At 39.2% G+C, this 19,190-nt stretch overlaps 1 protein-coding gene across 3 annotated transcripts in view; it reads left to right on the top strand.

Moving 5' to 3' along the window:
- Positions 1-19,190, top strand: part of LOC126260850 (patj homolog) — a 470,272-nt gene that overhangs the window by 396,213 nt on the left and 54,869 nt on the right. For all 3 annotated transcript variants that reach the window (XM_049958261.1, XM_049958262.1, XM_049958260.1), the window contains 4 exons: positions 4,371-4,544; positions 6,291-6,510; positions 18,117-18,208; positions 18,604-18,813. In XM_049958261.1, the coding sequence (XP_049814218.1) occupies positions 4,371-4,544; positions 6,291-6,510; positions 18,117-18,208; positions 18,604-18,813 (696 nt within the window). The remainder of the gene's footprint in view (positions 1-4,370; positions 4,545-6,290; positions 6,511-18,116; positions 18,209-18,603; positions 18,814-19,190) is intronic.

Below are 19,190 nucleotides of genomic sequence, written 5' to 3'. Positions count from 1 at the left end.
CCACGACTCCTATAACCGCCATCCGGTTTCTATACAAATTGTAAACAACCTTTTGCTCTCTGTATTTGACCCCCGCCACTTTCAGAATTTGAAAGAGAGTATTCCAGTCAACATTGTCAAAAGCTTTATCTAAGTCTACAAATGCTAGAAATGTAGGTTTGCCTTTCCTTAACCTATTTTCTAAGATAAGTCGTAGGGTCAGTATTCCCTCACGTGTTCCAACATTTCTACAGAATCCAAACCGATTTTCCTCAAGGTTGGCTTCTACCAGTTTTTCCATTCGTCTGTAAAGAATTCGTGTCAGTATTTTGCACCTATGACTTATTAAGCCGATAGTTCGGTAATTTCCACACCTGTTAATACCAGCATTCTTTGGGATTGGAATAATTCTATTCTTCTTGAAGTCTGAGGGTATTACGACTGTGTCATACATCTTGCTCACCAGACGGTAGAGTTTTGTCAGGACTGGCTCTTGTTAGGCTATCAGCAGTTCTAATTGAATGTTGTCTACTCTCGGGGCCTTGTTTTGACTTAGATCTTTCAGTGCTCTGTCAGATTCTTCATGCAGTATCATATCTCCCATTTCATCTTCACTTACATCCTCTTCCATTTCAATAATATTGCCCTCAAGTACATCACCCTTGTATAGACCCTGTTTGCTTAGAAACGGATTTCCATCTGATCTCATGATATTCGTACAAATGGTTCTCTTTTCTCCAAAGGTCTCTTTAATTTTCCTGTAGGCAGTATCAATCTTACCTCTTGTGATATATCCCTCTATGTCCTTAGATTTGTCCTCTAGGCATCCCTGCTTAGCCATTTTGCAGTTCCTGTTGATCTCATTTTTGAGGCATTTGTATTATTTTGTGCCTGCTGCATTTATTGCATTTTTATATTTTCTCCTTTCATCAATTGAATTCAATATTTCTTCCGTTCCCCTAGGATTTCTACTAGTCCCCTCTTTTTACTCACTTCATCCTCTGGTGCCTTCACTATTTCATCTCTCAATGCTACCCATTCTTCTTCTACTGTATTTCTTTCCCCTTTTCTTATCAATTGTTCCCTAATGCTGTCTCTGAAACTCTCTACAGCCTTTGGTTCTTTCAGTTTATTCAGGTCCCATCTCCTTAAATTCCCACCTTTTTGCAGATTCTTCAGTTTTAATCTACAGTTCATAACCAATAGATTGTGGTCAGAGTCCACATTCACCCCTGAAAAGTCTTACAATTGAAAACCTGGTTCCTAAATCTCTGTCTTACCATTATATAATCTATCTGATACCTTTTAGTATCTCCAGGCTTCTTCCATGTATACAACCATCTTTCATGATTCCTGAACCAAGTGTTAGCTATGATTAAGTTAGACTCTGTGCAAAATTGTACCAGGCAGCTTCCTCTTTCATTTCTTCCCCCGCAACCCATATTCACCTACTACGTTTCTTTCTCTCCCTTTTCCTACTATCGAATTCCAGTCACCCATGACTATTAAATTTTTGCCTCCCTTCACTATCTGAATTTTTTTTTTATTTCATCATACATTTCATCAATCTCTTCGTCATCTGCAGAGCTAGTTGGCGTATAAACTTGTACTACTGTGGTAGGCGTGGGCTTTGTATCTATCTTGGCCACAATAATGCGTTCACTATGTTGTTTGTAGTAGCTTATGCGCTTTGCTATTTTCCTATTCATTATTAAACCTACTCCTGCATTACCCCTATTTGATTTTGTATTTGTATTTGTAAGCTATCCATTTCCCTTTTTAAATTTTCTAGCCTACCTGCCCGATTAAGATTGACATCTGTAGTCAGTTTTTATCACATTACAACAAGCTACATCTGTTGTGCAGGACTACATTCAGAAATCATGTTTTCACTGAATGATGGTTTAACAGGCACTGAAAATGCAGAATCATGCACACTCACAAAGGCGTTATAAAATTTATTAGACCCTCCACCAAAAGAATTCCACTTGCACAGTTAATGGGGACCGATGATTTAGAAAGAAATGCTGCTAACTGTAATGCATACACCACATAAAGAACACAATGGATTGACTAAAAATTTGCAAAAAAAAGTTGAGTGTTTTGTTGAGGTTAATTTTAAAATAATACTAGAGATTTAATGTCTTGTGTTACTGCCAATGTCTAATACAAGGTCTTTCAGGTTAGTGGTGCATTAACTCTGGAACATTCTTTATAAGTCATCAGGTATCACAGAATTTAAAAAAAAATGCATATAATTTCACACAGGATTGTATTTGTAATAAGGCATTACTGTTGCTGTGTCGTATCCCATGCAGACAACTGTCGTATTCTTGGGAAAAGGAGGAAGGGAGGCCATGTTAAGGAAGTAGACATGTCAGTATTGTTTATAAGAATTATTGACCAATAATATTAATGTGTAATATTTGCACATTTGTAGAGCATATTATAATCAGGATGTTATGATAAACACATTTGCTAATGGCTGTTTAAATCTGTTTCAGAGTGTAGGGCTTTTTGTCTCTATTGCTGAACACAGTACACTAGTGTTTAGAGAACAGGACACATTATGTTAGGTGCAGGGCTATGTTGTAAATATATTTCACAGTAAGTCTGTGAAAAGAGCATTAGTAACATAGTGGATCAAATATAAACAGACATAGTGATCTGACATGTAACACAAGGATCTAATCACCAACATTGAATAGGTATGAGTAGAACTGACAGAATGAATACCTTGTCCAATATATAAGGGATGTTCAAAAAGAAACAAGCCGGAGGGATAATTACAGAACCCAGCTCCTGTATGTTAGAAGTATTGGCCCTGGCTCTGAGGCATTTGTCCCACTGTAACATTAGGTGTTGAATGGCTGCCTCATAAAATTCCCGGGACTGCGATGTTAGCTATTTCCGCATGTACAGCTGGACGTCGTCATCCAAGGTGAATCGTTTGCCCCTACGCTGACATTCTTGTTTGACCAAAATGGCCCCCTTCCGATTTACTTCCTGCAGCATGGGACAACAGTCAATGCCCAGAGTTACTCACAAACATTGACACCCTTTGCCAAGCAATCAAATCAAAACGACCAGGCAATCTTACTTGTGGGGTCATTCTGCTCCACAACAATGTAAAGCCTTATATGGCCAACATAGTCACGGCACTCCTGCAGAAATTCAAATGGGAGGTTCTCAGCCACCCTCCATACAGTCTGGTCCTCTCTCCCTGTGGTTACACCATTTTTGGTCCCCTTAAAAAGGCTCTGAGGGGCAAACGATTCACCTTGGATGACGATGTCCAGCTGTACATGCGGAACTGGTTAACATCGCAGCCCTGGGAATTTTATGAGGCAGCCATTCACCACCTTGTGTCACAGTGGGACAAGTGTCTCAACAGCCAGATTCAATACTTGTAACATACAGGTACTGGTTATGTAATTATGCCTCCGGCCTGTTTCTTTTTGAATGCCCCTTGTAATATAACTTTTGTCAGTAGCTCGGAAAATGAGTAGATCACTTTTCTGTTGGATGATACATTAATATCAAGTTCCCTTCTGAAGAAAGTGTGTAACAACCATATTTTTGGATAACTGCACTCACAATTTAGAGAAATTACTTGTTTGAAGATACACGTTAATGGAGTGTATGGACAGTTTTATTCTATCAAAGGTTATGGAAGATAACTTTACCAATTTCAACTATGGGTTGGTATTCACAGAAGGTGTTTTCACTGTTCAGTACTATACTAATTGTGACAGTTTCTAAAACTTCTGTGGGAGTTATTGACCAAATTGGTGCAATTGTGAGAAAATGGGATACCCATGCAGAGGGAGCACAGTTCAAATTCTTGTATGGCTATTCAGATTTAGGCTTTCCTAAATCATTTGAGATGACTGCCTGGGTGGTTCCTTTGAGAAGGACATGGATGATATGATTTCCCATCATTGTTCAATCTGAACTTATGCTCCATCTGTAAAGTCATTGTCATCGTCATGTGTTAAAACCTGATCATTCTTTTTGCTTTTTTTGCAACTGGAATAAGCTATGGGAAACTGCACTGTGATTATGGAAAGAAATTGTTTTCAAGAAATGAAGACAAATTTGTCAAAGGCTTTATAATTCAACAAGACAATTAAGGAGAGGATTCTTCTCACATTGTAATGATGTGATGAAACACAAAGAAATTTTACAATAGGAGTAATATTATGCTACTATTTAAAGCTGGTATTTGAATATTTGCTTGGAAAATGTATGTAACACTAATATATGAAATAAATATATTTTTACTATTTCTGTTTTTATCAGTTAGTCAGTGACACTGTGAAGAAATAAACAATTGTAGTGCACTGTGCAGGTACATGATCTTTAATTTAGAACACATTGCTATTTCACAGGCTCTGGGAAGTCATGCACCAATTGTTCCAACCAAGATCCTTGGTGATCCAGAGGAGCTTGATCGCCATCTTGTGCAGAATGGATATCCAGAAACATTCAACACTCAGACTCCCATTTTGGACTCGTATGACAATCCTTTCATGTACCAGCAGGGCTCCGAATTAGAACTTCATGTGAGTTGCATGGTTGATTGAGATGCTTGTTTTGTTTGCCATTAGTTTTGCTTGTGTGGGAATTGTGATCTATCTTGGAGAGTACAGTGTCTTAGAGAGTTGGAGTTAAACTAACAGGTTTGAAACAAACTTCGTGTAGGTTACACTCTGTGAAGAAAAGGCAGCTTAGAAATAAGTAATTGTATTGAACTGCACGGGAACATTAGTTTTACAATGTTAATTCCTGTGGAATTCAAATTTGTATTTTATAATCCGCTATTGTATGTTTTTCAGATTTGAAGTACCACATCCAAGTTGTTTTAATAAAATATTTTTTTACAGCATGTGGGGAGAATTTAATTTTTCAGCATTTTTTCAGTAAGTGACATGTATTTGGATGTACAAAACCATGCGATGCTATGGGAAATAAAACTCATGAGTGTGCCTCTGTGATTACTGAACAGTGATGCAAATTTTACAGAGAAGGAAATTGAGGAGCATCTTAACAGAGCTTTTGTGGTTATTTTGAAAACAAAATTTGTTAACCTTTCATTGTAATGACAAAAGCTTGAAATTTACTTGAATACTTACTGAAATGAACTCATTAAACATTGTCTTGAAGTTCGTGCAAGAGCTAGTTTACACAGTGAAGTTTATTTCAGTTGCATAGGGTGATATTTTATTACCAGTCAACAAGGGAAAAATTTAAAATAATGGTATATTGATTGCAAATCACACAACAGGCCCAAACAAATTAATTTCTCTAACTATATCTTTTAAAGTGTCAGTTGGAAATGAAAACTGTAACTGAATATTATCAGTAATTGAAACTAACATGAACATCAGCCTTTAATTGCTAAATCAGGAACAAAAGGATCAGGTTTGTCAAATACATGAATTAAATTTTGAATTCAGTTTTTTTTTTTTTTAAATTTGTGTATGCTTCAAACATGCTGCAATTACTGATGATCTGTTATCAATAAGTAGAATTTTGTCTTCAGTTTGATGTATTGTTAATTTTATTGATGAAGTACTTTCTGTTGTTTAATTAATTTTTACAATGTTTATATCAGTTTGAACATACATTTTTGTAAAGTATTGTAGATATGTCTCAGGAGTAACCTTGTGAAATTAAGCACTGAGTTAATTCTTTAAATTTGTTAAATTTTCCCTTTTTAAATGAGTGCTTCATAGCAGAGTACACAGTGCAACAGCTCGCTGTGTGTTAACCAAGTTCATTGTTAACTTGTTCCCATTTCTTCTCACTCAAAATGTTATTGTTATCACAAAAGTATAGCATGTTGACCATTCATGCACAACTACTGACATGAAACTTGTGCTGACACAGTTGTCTCTCACTGTGGCTCAGTGGTTATTAATGGCAGAATGGTACTAAAAAAAATTTTAATACTTGCATGGTTTCAAATTACAGCGACTGATACATAATTTTTGAGTACATGAGTGAATGAAATGAGTAAATGTGGGACACTGTCACATTGTTAAAGAAACAGAGGACGTGTTCAGCACAGGCAGTGATGGAATGCATAAAAATTACAGCGTGTTGTGCTCTACATAAAATGAGAGAATGAGAATATGCTGTTGATAATCTTCCTTAACAGTTAAAGGGACTAATCTATTTCATTGCAGTGCACTTCATTATGCGAGGGCAATGTATAAAGCTTGCCTTTCCTCTTCTCCCACCCTTTTTTTTACTGTTTAATCAGTAATCTTATTTTACTTATTGTCTGCTTCCACTTTTTCTTACAGCCAGAGCCAAATCTTGTTGTAGACGTTGTGCGAAATCCAGTTCCAATTGGATCCGCTCCAATACCTCCCAGGATGGTGGGTCCTACATCTCTTCCTGTCCTAACTATGGATATGATGCCTCTTGAGACTCCTCTGCCAGAGATGGAAAAATTCAGTGTTGAATTGAAAAAAGATTACCATGGGCTTGGCATAACAATAGCAGGATATGTATGTGAGAAAGGTAAGTTGCATCTAGAGTACCTAAGAGTATATGTTGTTTTATGAGATTTCCTTCTCATTAGGTACCAGAATGGCAGGCATTACATGTTGATGTAAGTAAGTGTGATACATTGTCTTTATCCATTGCACTGGAAAGGGATTAGATATCATGTTTTGAAAAAACAGTGAGCTGTTGAATTTGACCACATTGTGATGAAGTATGAGGTCCTGTTGGGCAAGGTTTCCATTATTCACACTTTGCCTATGGTCATTCATGCTGGTAGACATTATGTTTGTGATAATGTGAATGTAAAATTCCATGCACCGTTTGCAGCAAAGTTTATACAGTATATCTGTGACTCCTTAAAGACATAGGTTGGCAACAGTCTAGAAGCAGGTGATGGGCAGATGTAGTGGTCTTCATGAAGATGTGGTATAGGGCAAAGAGTTGAAGTGGAAATGTACAAGAATATGTCATAGGTTAGATTAGATTAGATTAGATTAATACTAGTTCCATGGATCATGAATACGATATTTCATAATGATGTGGAACGAGTCAAATTTTCCAATACATGACATAATTAAGTTAATTTAACAACATACTTATATATCTAAAAACAAAGATGATGTGACTTACCATACGAAAGTGCTGGCAGGTCGATAGACGCACAAACAAACACAATCATACACACAAAATTCTAGCTTTCCCAACCAACGGTTGCCTCATCAGGAAAGAGGGAAGGAGAGGGAAAGACGAAAGGATGTGGGTTTGAAGGGAGAGGGTAAGGAGTCATTCCAATCCCGGGAGCGGAAAGACTTACCTTAGGGGGAAAAAGGACAGGTATACACTCGCACACACACCCATATCCAACCACACATACACAGACACAAGCAGACATTTGTAAAGGCAAAGAGATTCGGCAGAGATGTCAGTCTAGGCAGAAGTACAGAGGCAAAGATGTTGTTGAAAGACAGGTGAGGTATGAGCAGCGGCAACTTGAAATTAGCGGAGGTTGAGGCCTGGCAGATTACACTCCCTATTTTATTTTCTCAGGCTTGTCTGACATTTGGCATTACCCCCAAAGGCCTCACACTTAAAGTTCCCATCTCTGGCTGTAACCGTTCTTTCCATCAGTCCCTATACCAGTTCCAAACTGAACAATCCATTGCCCTCACCCACCTAATCCTTCACCTACACATCAACTCAGCCAATGAACACACCCGTCAACTCCTATCCTTAATAAAAGTCCTCAATCTTTCCTCTCCCACGTCCACACCGGCTGTTCAGAGCATCCTCCTACAGGCCAACCGCAAATTAGAACAGCATGCCACCCTCCACCTCAAAAAACTATCCAATCTCCTGGTTTCCCACCTCCAGAAAGGCAACTCACTCACCCTTCACAACCTTTCCAGCAAACCTCAACCTCCTCTCATTGCACACAAACCCAGTCTCTCCCATCTACTCAATCTCCCACTTCCAGCTCCACTCCCTCCAAAACCTCAAAATTCCAATCAACACAATCTGGAACCACAACACCCCAATTCAGTAGTTAACCTTTCCTCCAAACCTCTCTCCCAATCCGAAACCTCATGTCCTATCCAAAGGCCTCACCTTCAGCCCCACTCCCAGATTCAACCAAACAGCCCTCATTAAAGATTTACTGTCCTACACTCGTACTCTCTGCTGGAAATATCACTTTGCCACGAAGAAAAATGATCCTAATCCTACTCCCCAAGACACTATCCAAATTGAACCCTGCCTGAAACAGTTCTGTCCTCCGTCACAGCGGGACCCACCTCCTCTTCCTCAAAATCACCCTCTCCAAACCTTCCAGGAATTTCTGACTTCCAGCCTTGCTTCTCAATCCTTAAAAAAACCTTAATCCTACTCCCAACATCACCACTGCTGAAGCCCAAGCTATCCGTGATCTGAAGGCTGACCAATCCATCGTCATTCTTCCGGCGGACAAGGGTTCCACAACCGTGGTACTCGATCGTCGGGAGTATGTGGCTGAGGGAAAGCATCAGCTTTCAGACAACACCACATACAAAGTTTGCCAAGGTAATCCCATTCCTGATGTCCAGGCGGAGCTTCAAGAAATCCTCAGAACCTTAGGTCCCCTACAAAACCTTTCACCTGACTCCATCAACCTCCTGACCCCACCGACACCCCGCACCCCTACCTTCTACCTTCTTCCTAAAATTCACAAACCCAATCAACCCGGCCGTCCCATTGTAGCTGGTTACCAAGCCCCCACAGAACGTATCTCTGCATACGTAGATCAACACCTTCAACCCATTACATGCAGTCTCCCATCCTTCATCAAAGACACCAACCACTTTCTCGAACGCCTGGAATCCTTACCCAATCTGTTACCTCTGGAAACCATTCTTGTAACCATTGATGCCACTTCCTTATACACAAATATTCCGCACATCCAGGGCCTCGCTGCGATGGAGCACTTCCTTTCACGCCGATCACCTGCCACCCTACCTAAAACCTGTTTCCTCATTACCTTAGCCAGCTTCATCCTGACCCACAACTTCTTCACCTTTGAAGGCCAGACATACCAACAATTAAAGGGAACAGCCATGGGTACCAGGATGGCCCCCTCGTACGCCAACCTATTCATGGGTCGCTTAGAGGAAGCCTTCTTGGTTACCCAGGCCTGCCAACCCAAAGTTTGGTACAGATTTATTGATGACATCTTCATGATCTAGACTCACAGTGAAGAACAACTCCAGAATTTCCTCTCCAACCTCAACTCCTTTGGTTCCATCAGATTCACCTGGTCCTACTCCAAATCCCATGCCACTTTCCTTGACATTGACCTCCATCTGTCCAATGGCCAGCTTCACACGTCCGTCCACATCAAACCCACCAACAAGCAACAGTACCTCCATTATGACAGCTGCCACCCATTCCACATCAAATGGTCCCTTCCCTACAGCCTAGGTCTTCGTGGCAAATGAATCTGCTCCAGTCCGGAATCCCTGAACCATTACACCAACAACCTGAAAACAGCTTTCGCATCCCGCAACTACCCTCCCGACCTGGTACAGAAGTAAATAACCAGAGCCACTTCCTCATCCCCTCAAACCCAGAACCTCCCACAGAAGAACCACAAAAGTGCCCCACTTGTAACAGGATACTTTCCGGGACTGGATCAGACTCTGAATGTGGCTCTCCAGCAGGGATACGACTTCCTCAAATCCTGCCCTGAAATGAGATCCATCCTTCATGAAATCCTCCCCACTCCACCAAGAGTGTCTTTTCGCCGTCCACCTAACCTTCATAACCTCTTAGTTCATCCGTAAGAAATCCCCAAACCACCTTCCCTACCCTCTGGCTCCTACCCTTGTAACCGCCCCCAATGTAAAACCTGTCCCATGCACCCTCCCACCACCACCTACTCCAGTCCTGTGACCCGGAAGGTGTACACAATCAAAGGCAGAGCCACGTGTGAAAGCACCCACGTGATTTACCAACTGACCTGCCTACACTGTGAAGCTTTCTATGTGGGAATGACCAGCAACAAACTGTCCATTCGCATGAATGGACACAGACAGACAGTGTTTGTTGGTAATGAGGATCACCCTGTGGCTAAACATGCCTTGGTGCATGGCCAGCACATCTTGGCACAGTGTTACACCGTCCGGGTTATCTGGATACTTCCCACTAACACCAACCTGTCAGAACTCCGGAGATGGGAACTTGCCCTTCAGTATATCCTCTCTTCTCGTTATCCGCCAGACCTCAACCTCCGCTAATTTCAAGTTGCCGCCGCTCATACCTCACCTGTCTTTCAACAACATCTTTGCCCCTGTACTTCTGCCTCGACTGACATCTCTGCCGAATCTCTTTGCCTTTACAAATGTCTGCTTGTGTCTGTGTATGTGTGGTTGGATATGGATGTGTGTGCGAGTGTATACCTGTCCTTTTTTCCCCCTAAGGTAAGTCTTTCCACTCCCGGGATTGGAATGACTCCTTACTCTCTCCCTTAAAACCCACATCCTTTCATCTTTCCCTCTCCTTCCCTCTTTCCTGATGAAGCAACCGTTGGTTGCGAAAGCTAGAATTTTGTGTGTGTGATTGTGTTTGCTTGTGTGTCTATCGACCTGCCAGCACTTTCGTATGGTAAGTCACATCATCTTTGTTTTTAGATATATTTTTCCTGTGTGGAATGTTTCCCTCTATTATATTCATAACAACATACTTAAGTTAATATAACAACTTTTTTATTTTTTTTGTGTTTTTCATATTTTTTTATTTTTTACTTTTTTATAATGTTTTGTTTGTTTTTTCTTCTTTTTTTTCTTAATTTATATCTAAAAATTCCTCTATGGAGTAGAAGGAGTTGTCATTCAGAAATTCTTTTAATTTCTTCTTAAATACTTGTTGGTTATCTGTCAGACTTTTGATACTATTTGGTAAGTGACCAAAGACTTTAGTGGCAGTATAATTCACCTCTTTCTGTGCCAAAGTTAGATTTAATCTTGAATAGTGAAGATCATCCTTTCTCCTAGTATTGTAGTTATGCACACTGCAATTACTTTTGAATTGGATTTGGTTGTTAATAACAAATTTCATAAGAGAGTATATATACTGAGAAGCTATTGTGAATATCCCTAGATCCTTACATAAATAGGTTTTCAGAAATTACTGCAACCAGTCGCCTTTTATGTAGATGTAATTTTATTTAACCATGACCGGTTTCGAGCTGCCTAGCAACTCATCATCAGATGGTGTATACATTTAGTGCTTTTTTGTACCCATTGTGTGGGTGGTTGAGTATCTGTGGAAATAAATCTTTTTGCAGGTATATATATCTCTTTTAGGACGTATTTTTGAAACCATTGTGTCTTGTTTTTCACAATATCACAAGTTAAAACTTTCACTAGATGTATATTACTTTTATGAGGCACTGTTGGAAACATATATCTCGTTTTTCGTAAACATCGCTGAACACACTTAGCCACAGATACGAATACAGGATTTACACATTGTAAACAAGCCAACACTTGTTGGCTTGTTTACAATGTGTAAATCCTGTATTCGTATCTGTGGCTAAGTGTGTTCAGCGATGTTTACGAAAAACGAGATATATGTTTCCAACAGTGCCTCATAAAAGTAATATACATCTAGTGAAAGTTTTAACTTGTGATATTGTGAAAAACAAGACACAATGGTTTCAAAAATACGTCCTAAAAGAGATATATATACCTGCAAAAAGATTTATTTCCACAGATACTCAACCACCCACACAATGGGTACAAAAAAGCACTAAATGTATACACCATCTGATGATGAGTTGCTAGGCAGCTCGAAACCGGTCATGGTTAAATAAAATTACATCTACATAAAAGGCGACTGGTTGCAGTAATTTCTGAAAACCTGTTCACACCACAGTCGCAGTGCTCCACATCCACAATGGATAAAAGCCTTACATAAATGTCTGCAGGATGATCTTGGTTGGACTCCAGCTATTATTCTGATTACACGCTTTTGTGCAATAAATACTTTATTCCTCAGTGATGAATTACCCCAAAATATGCTGCCATATGAAAGCAATGAGTGAAAATAGGCATAGTAAGCTAATTTACTAAGATGTTTATCACCAAAATTTGCAATGACCCTTATTGCATAAGTAGCTGAACTCAAACGTTTCAGCAGATCATCAATGTGTTTCTTCCAATTTAATCTCTCATCAATGGACACACCTAAAAATTTTGAATATTTTACCTTAGCTATGCGCTTCTGATTAAGGTCTATGTTTATTAATGGCGTCATACCATTCACTGTACGGAACTGTATGTACTGTGTCTTATCAAAATTCAGTGAGAGTCCGTTTACAACAGGTAATGGAATTCTATTTTTGAGAGGCTGCAAGCATTTTGGTCAAAGCTGTGGCAGATTATGAGAGTATGAGTTAGTGGTCCTCATCCAGAAATGTAGTTACTAAGAAAGTGGCACAGTAGTAGCAAATTGGATGGAGGATGATGGTTCAAATCCATGTCCGGCCATCCAGACTTAGGTTTTCTGTGATTTCCCTAAATTTCTCCAGTCAAATGCCAGGATGGTTGCTTTGAAAGGGCACAGCTGGTTTTCTCCCCCATCCTTGACCCCATCTGAGCTTTTGTTCCATCTTTAAATGACCTCACTTTTGACAGGACATTAAATGTCAGGTGAGCATTTACTCCTTTTCGGCTGTTTAGTGTAGCTAAGTGTGAGGTTTTGGGGTGGGGGTGGGGGGGATATGTAATATTTGGATCCAATGTGGAAAGTAATGCAGTAGTGTCTGACTGTGAAAGGCTAGCAGGATGTTCATTTAAAGGAAATGGTAGTAGGACTGGTTATAACTGCAGGTGCATCATGATGAGGCTGTTTATGGAGTCAACAGCTATTGATGTAAAAGTATTGTTGGTAGTTGGTGCTTTCATATGAGCAGTCATGTGTTGGGAACTATCAGAAGTGAGGAATTTGATATTAAGGAAAGGTGGTGAGTGCCCAGGAAGGTAAGTATTAGATCTCTTGATCTTGAACTTTATCATTAATATGTGGTCAGTGAACTTGAACTAAACCAGGGGGTTTACAATTTATGGCGAATCTCTCTATATTGTACACAGGCATATAGTTTGTTAGCATTTATGAAGAAGGGTCTGGTAAGTTTGAGGTTATTAGAACAAGAGATAATAGTGTTCCATGACAGTAAAGCTCACAGTTTTGTTGCATAAGGATGTGGCATGAAGAATGATAAATCATAGACAATGGATTGAAGTTGGCACTCAACAAGGATTGATATTTTTTCAGTGTGAGAGCATTAACAAGTTGCAGTAGGGTGTTCTGGATGATAGGTTTGTGGATTTTGTCAAACATGTTGATGAGGGTGGGGAAGCTAGTGAAGTGTTGGCCTAACATGTAAGCCTTTGCCTGCTACATGTAAGACTTGGCAGCCATGCATCAAGTGCTTCTTTGTCACACCTCTCACACCTGCTGGTTTCTGAGTACAGCTAACAGGCTTACCTTTTCTCAGCTTTATTTTTGTTGTGGGCTTTTGACTGGCTCTGGGACAGTTAAAAGAATATTTACCTACACTATTTATTGCAGTATACAGCAACAATGCAGCCTCACAGCAAATGACAAAGGGATGGAATAGATGTAAATGAGAGAATGTACTTGTGTATTAGTGTGTAAAGTCTACATGCACTACCATGAAACTAGTGAACTGTTAAGAAAAGCAATAGAAATTAAGTTTCCGCTAATTTTCTCACAGTTGCTTGCAAAGCCATGGATGATCTTCTCGGTAAAACTCAAACAAAGTTTTACTTGTAATGACCACCACTTGATCAGTGAGCAGTGTTATCTTGAACAGCAAGTGAAGAGAAATTAACAATATGCCAACTTCACTATTTGCATGTATCAGACAGAGAGACTGACATCTTCAAGTGCGGGAGCTATGTCTGGCATTTCTTATAGCATCCACTGTTTTATAAATTATAATAGTGGTGGTGGTGGTGTTGGTGGTAGCAGCAGCAGTAGTAGTGGTAGTAGAAGTTTTCTTTCAATAGTGGATCACTTTTACAAGTAGATTGAATGTGCTGTAGTATTTTACACACACACACACACACACACACACACACACTTACAGGTGTAATTTGATAATGTTGAGACAGGGTGGTCAGCCATTTCCTTATATTGGAACCACCCCCGCATTTGCCTAAAGCAGGGCTCTCCGAACTGCAGCCAGTGAACACAATCAATACAGCCCAAGGTAACAGGTCAGACGTTCATGGTATCCAGCCCGCGATATATATATATATATATATATATATATATATATATATAACAGAGGGAAACATTCCACGTGGAAAAAATATATCTAAAAAGAAAGATGATGAGACTTACCAAACAAAAGCGCTGGCAGGTCGATAGACACACAAACAAACACAAATATACACACAAAATTCAAGCTTTCGCAACAAACTGTTGCCTCATCAGGAAAGAGGGAAGGAGAGGGAAAGACGAAAGGATGTGGGTTTTAAGGGAGAGGGTAAGGAGTCATTCCAATCCCGGGAGCGGAAAGACTTACCTTAGGGGGAAAAAAGGACAGGTATACACTCGCACACACACACATATCCATCCACACATACAGACACAGGCAGACATATTTAAAGACAAAGTTACCCTCTCCCTTAAAACCCACATCCTTTCGTCTTTCCCTCTCCTTCCCTCTTTCCTGATGAGGCAACAGTTTGTTGCGAAAGCTTGAATTTTGTGTGTATATTTGTGTTTGTTTGTGTGTCTATCGACCTGCCAGCGCTTTTGTTTGGTAAGTCTCATCATATATATATAAAACAAAAGCGCTGGCAGGTCGATAGACACACAAACAAACACAAATATACACACAAAATTCAAGCTTTCGCAACAAACTGTTGCCTCATCAGGAAAGAGGGGAAGGAGAGGGAAAGACGAAAGGATGTGGGTTTTAAGGGAGAGGATAAGGAGTCATTCCAATCCCGGGAGCGGAAAGACTTACCTTAGGGGGAAAAAAGGACAGGTATACACTCGCACACACACCCATATCCATCCACACATACAGACACAAGCAGACATATTTAAAGACAAAGTTTTCCACGTGGAATGTTTCCCTCTGATATATATATATATATATATATATATATATATATATATATATATATATATATTTTTTTTTTAATTGCAGTTGAACCTTACTTATCAAGTACCTCCGATAATGAGTGATTCACACAATGTCTTGGAGAAAGTGTAAGTAACTGACTCATTTAATGAACAGTGTTTCACATGAGGAGTCTTTTTAGTTTCATTTCTTCAGTCTTTACCAACCATTTCAAAATCCACTTTCTTATCTGGTCGGTCTCTTCAGCCACTATAAAGGAACATTAAGTCATGCATTCTCCTATAAACTACATCTCTGTAAAGTAGAAGCTCTGACATTACTGTATTCAGTCAGCTGTACTGATCACAGTGTGCCTCATGCCATGATTATTGTAATACATACCACTGCTCAGGCTTCTGCAACGTTGTTGCGAATTCTCTACAAGGATGTCATATGATCTTGTCTTTGCCAGCACATGGTAATCCTTTCCCTTGCTGTATCTGTTTGTGAATTTCAATTCTGTTTTGTCATCATTAACCAACATAAGTTTATTAAAGATGTCCATAAGGCAGTAGCTGTACACACCACAAATTGAATTAATAGTAATGTTAGGTCTGTCTTTCAACAAATTTTGAAGCTCATGCACAAACAAATATCTGAAATTACCAGAAGCAACTTCTGAATATTCATCTTCTGAACGGCATTTTCTGCTCTAAAAACTTCATGCAGTGAATGCTACGAATGTCAGTAAGCTCTAGTCTGGCCTCGGCAGCACTTGTGTGTGTGTGTGTGTGTGTGTGTGTGTGTGTGTGTGTGTGTGTGTGTGGGCGCGCGCAAGAGAGAGAGTTGCATTTGCGCATGAGAGTTGCATTTGCGTGCGTGCTTTTGTGTGTGTGTGAGGGGGGGGGGCTAATTCTGATGAAGGCTGTTTTGGCCAAGAGCTTACTTGTTTGATTGTCTTTTTGTTGTGCCTATCTGTGACTCAGCATCTCCTCAATGTGGTGAGTAGCAGTCCGGCCTTTTCATAATACATTCATTATTCCATCCTGGATTTTCCTTTGTTTGGTCTTCATTCACTTCATAATTTTTGTTTATCACTCGAATAAAAATTAACACCTTTGCAGTATTTGAAACACCTGTTGACTTATCCAGAGCCAAAGACAACCACTCTTAAGTGTCAAGTTTTCTCAGAAAAATAAGTTAATATATTTTCAGCAACATCATTTAATCTTTGAGCCACAGTGTTTGCTGATAAACTGGTGTTTTTAATAAATTGTCTTCATCTGGACACATTTCTTCAACTACTGCAATCATGCAATTCTTTATTAATTCACCCACAGTAAATGGTTTTGCTTTTAAGTGTCCATACAGAAACTAGCAAGAGTTGCTGCTTCTTGTTCAGCATATACTTTCTTAAACAGTATATTCTTATATTTCAGACTGCTTTTCAAAGACACATATATTTATAACCATTGCCTTTTGGTCAATTTGGAGTATCTCTGAGAATGTTTAGTCTCATAATGATGTTTTATGTTGTATTCTTTGTGGACATCATTGTTTAATTGCTTTATTACTTGACTCAATCATGAAATGTTGTTTTCCCCATTCCTCTTTAAAATTTCTGCATTCACTATCAATCTTCTGTTTCTTTCCCATATTTACACAAATCCACACAAAAGAGAGATAAATGCAAGTCAAAGTGATGCCAGCTAATAGTATTAAGAGCAAGAGTTCTGAGTAAAAAATTGCACTGAATTTATCTATTGGACGATTTCAATTAATTAAACACTCACTCTTCAATGCACTGTATCTTCACTAAGAAACTGTAGTCACAAAACACATATTTTGCTTTTCAGATTGCCTATGTTGCCACTACCCGCAAGATTGTCTACTCATGCTCTTAACTTCCCTACTCTCTGGAAGGCATCACTACTATACATTCAGCATTGTTGGTAGTAGCAACAATACATAAAACACAGCACATGCATTGGCTATCGCTGTTGCAGTGAAATGACCTGTACAGTTGCCTGTAGGAGCCAACAGGAATTGCAGAATGGAATCCACCCCTGCTCTGTGTGCCATAGATATCTCAGTCATCTAGCTCAGAAATGAAAATTTGTGCATAATTCAACTCTACAGTATGTTGGCATGATGAACTATAGTCTGTCCAACTTTTCTTGAGCCATGCCAGCAGTGATCGTGAACGAGGAGTTAACCACTACTGCTGCCACGTGGCGAGGAATGTTGCAGTGGGAAGATATCCTCCAGTGCTAATACGATATGCAGCTCTTGCTGTGTTCTGACCACTTCCAATGATGTTAATGACACACAGAGGTAACGGGATGAACTTTTGTTACAATGAAATGAAATGAAATTAAGACCACAGCTCAAGGTTAAACAATAAGCAGTTCACTGTTAATGATTACTATAGGCCACTCATTGTCAGCTTGTAAATATAGGCAGCAGTGGTAAGCATCACAAAAACTTCTGAATTGTACCAAGGAGTTCTGAGCAGTACTCGGATATCAGGCCTCGAGAGAAACTAGACAGACTGTAGCTAAGTCTTGGCCCTTGGAACTTGGTGGAAGAGCCCGTGTGGCCCTTAGGCTAAAATGTTTGGAGACCTCTGGCCTAAAGTAATGGTAATGAAGAATGACAGGATGGAGATTGAAGCCTCCAAATCCAAGTAGCCTCCCATACAAATCTGTTTAAAACAGTGCATCCTCATTCAGTTTTTCTGTTTTGCACAATTCTGGATTGTTTGTACAGTGCAACGATAAACGGATCTGATAAGGCTTTTTCTCATATTGCTGAAAGGGAACCATAATATCTAATAATGTTTTCCTTGTGAAGTGTCCATACACAACCTATTATTTAGCTGTATTTTTACTCTCACAGTCATTATAGATTTATATAAGCTGCTCATTTTTGGTGAGAATGTTTTGCATTTTCCTTCTATTGATGTCATTTTACACTTTCACTCCTATTTCAGAGGAACTATCTGGAATATTTGTGAAGAGTATTAGTGAAGGCAGTGCAGCAGATCTCTGCAAGAAGATTCAAGTAAATGACAGAATTGTTGAGGTATGTTAGTTGTTACACTTGGCTATATTTCAGAGCATGTTGAATTCATCAGCTGTCAAATTACCTTAACACAATTGATCTGAAATATACGTTTTAATTAACAATGCTATGTTATTGTCTCACCATCGAAGTGAGAATACGAGTCTTATTTGTCATGCAGCATTTTGAAAACTAAAGGTGGCAAAAAAAGAAAAAGGAGGACAGAACGTAATTAACAAACTGGCTTTCTTTGTTTTCTGTAAATTGAAATAAGAGGATTTTTGTGGTATTTTTTCTTGTCAAACTGAGCATTTGTAATTGCATGTGTTCAGTATTGATTGGGGAAAGAGTTTGCTTTGATAACATTGAGGAATTCTTTGAAAGCTCTTGTGTTCATCAAACATAAAATCTTCCAGGTTGATGGGAAATCACTCCAGGGCTACAACAATCACCAAGCAGTTGAAATGCTTCGTAACACAGGGCAGACAGTAAGACTCTGTCTTGAAAGGTACCTGAGGGGTCCTAAATTTGAGCAGTTGCAACAAGCAATTGCAAATAGCGAACTGAAACCACCAACACCATCCTCTCCTTCTGCCACATCACTGCCACAGTACCCAGTAAGCACGGTAAGTTATTTTCAGAATTGCATGCACCTTACAAACTTACAGGTTAATGATCATAATTTACTGCCAACGTAACTTATTGTCTCATTGTTATGTGACTTAAAGTGAGCGTTTCTGACTCTTGAAATTGCCAAAGTAATTAATAAAGAAAAATGGGTTATTTATGTACACACATACACATTGCCACATGTTGTTTGTCATTGCCAAGGTGTACTGGTTGCAGTTGCTGGCTGACATTGTGCCGATCACTAATTTGATTCCTGCTTTCTGCAATTATCACTAAACATTTATGATTTCTGGAAGATTCTGAGACTGACTGAATAAGACAAACTGGTATTTCAAAGAAATAATATTGATATTTATTTATTTGTTTGTTTCAT

Source organism: Schistocerca nitens, chromosome 5 (genome assembly GCF_023898315.1).
Source record: "Schistocerca nitens isolate TAMUIC-IGC-003100 chromosome 5, iqSchNite1.1, whole genome shotgun sequence".
In the NCBI taxonomy this organism is placed as follows: Eukaryota; Metazoa; Arthropoda; class Insecta; order Orthoptera; family Acrididae; genus Schistocerca; species Schistocerca nitens.
Note: the sequence above shows the minus strand (reverse complement) of the source record. Positions and strands in the feature narration are given on the sequence as shown.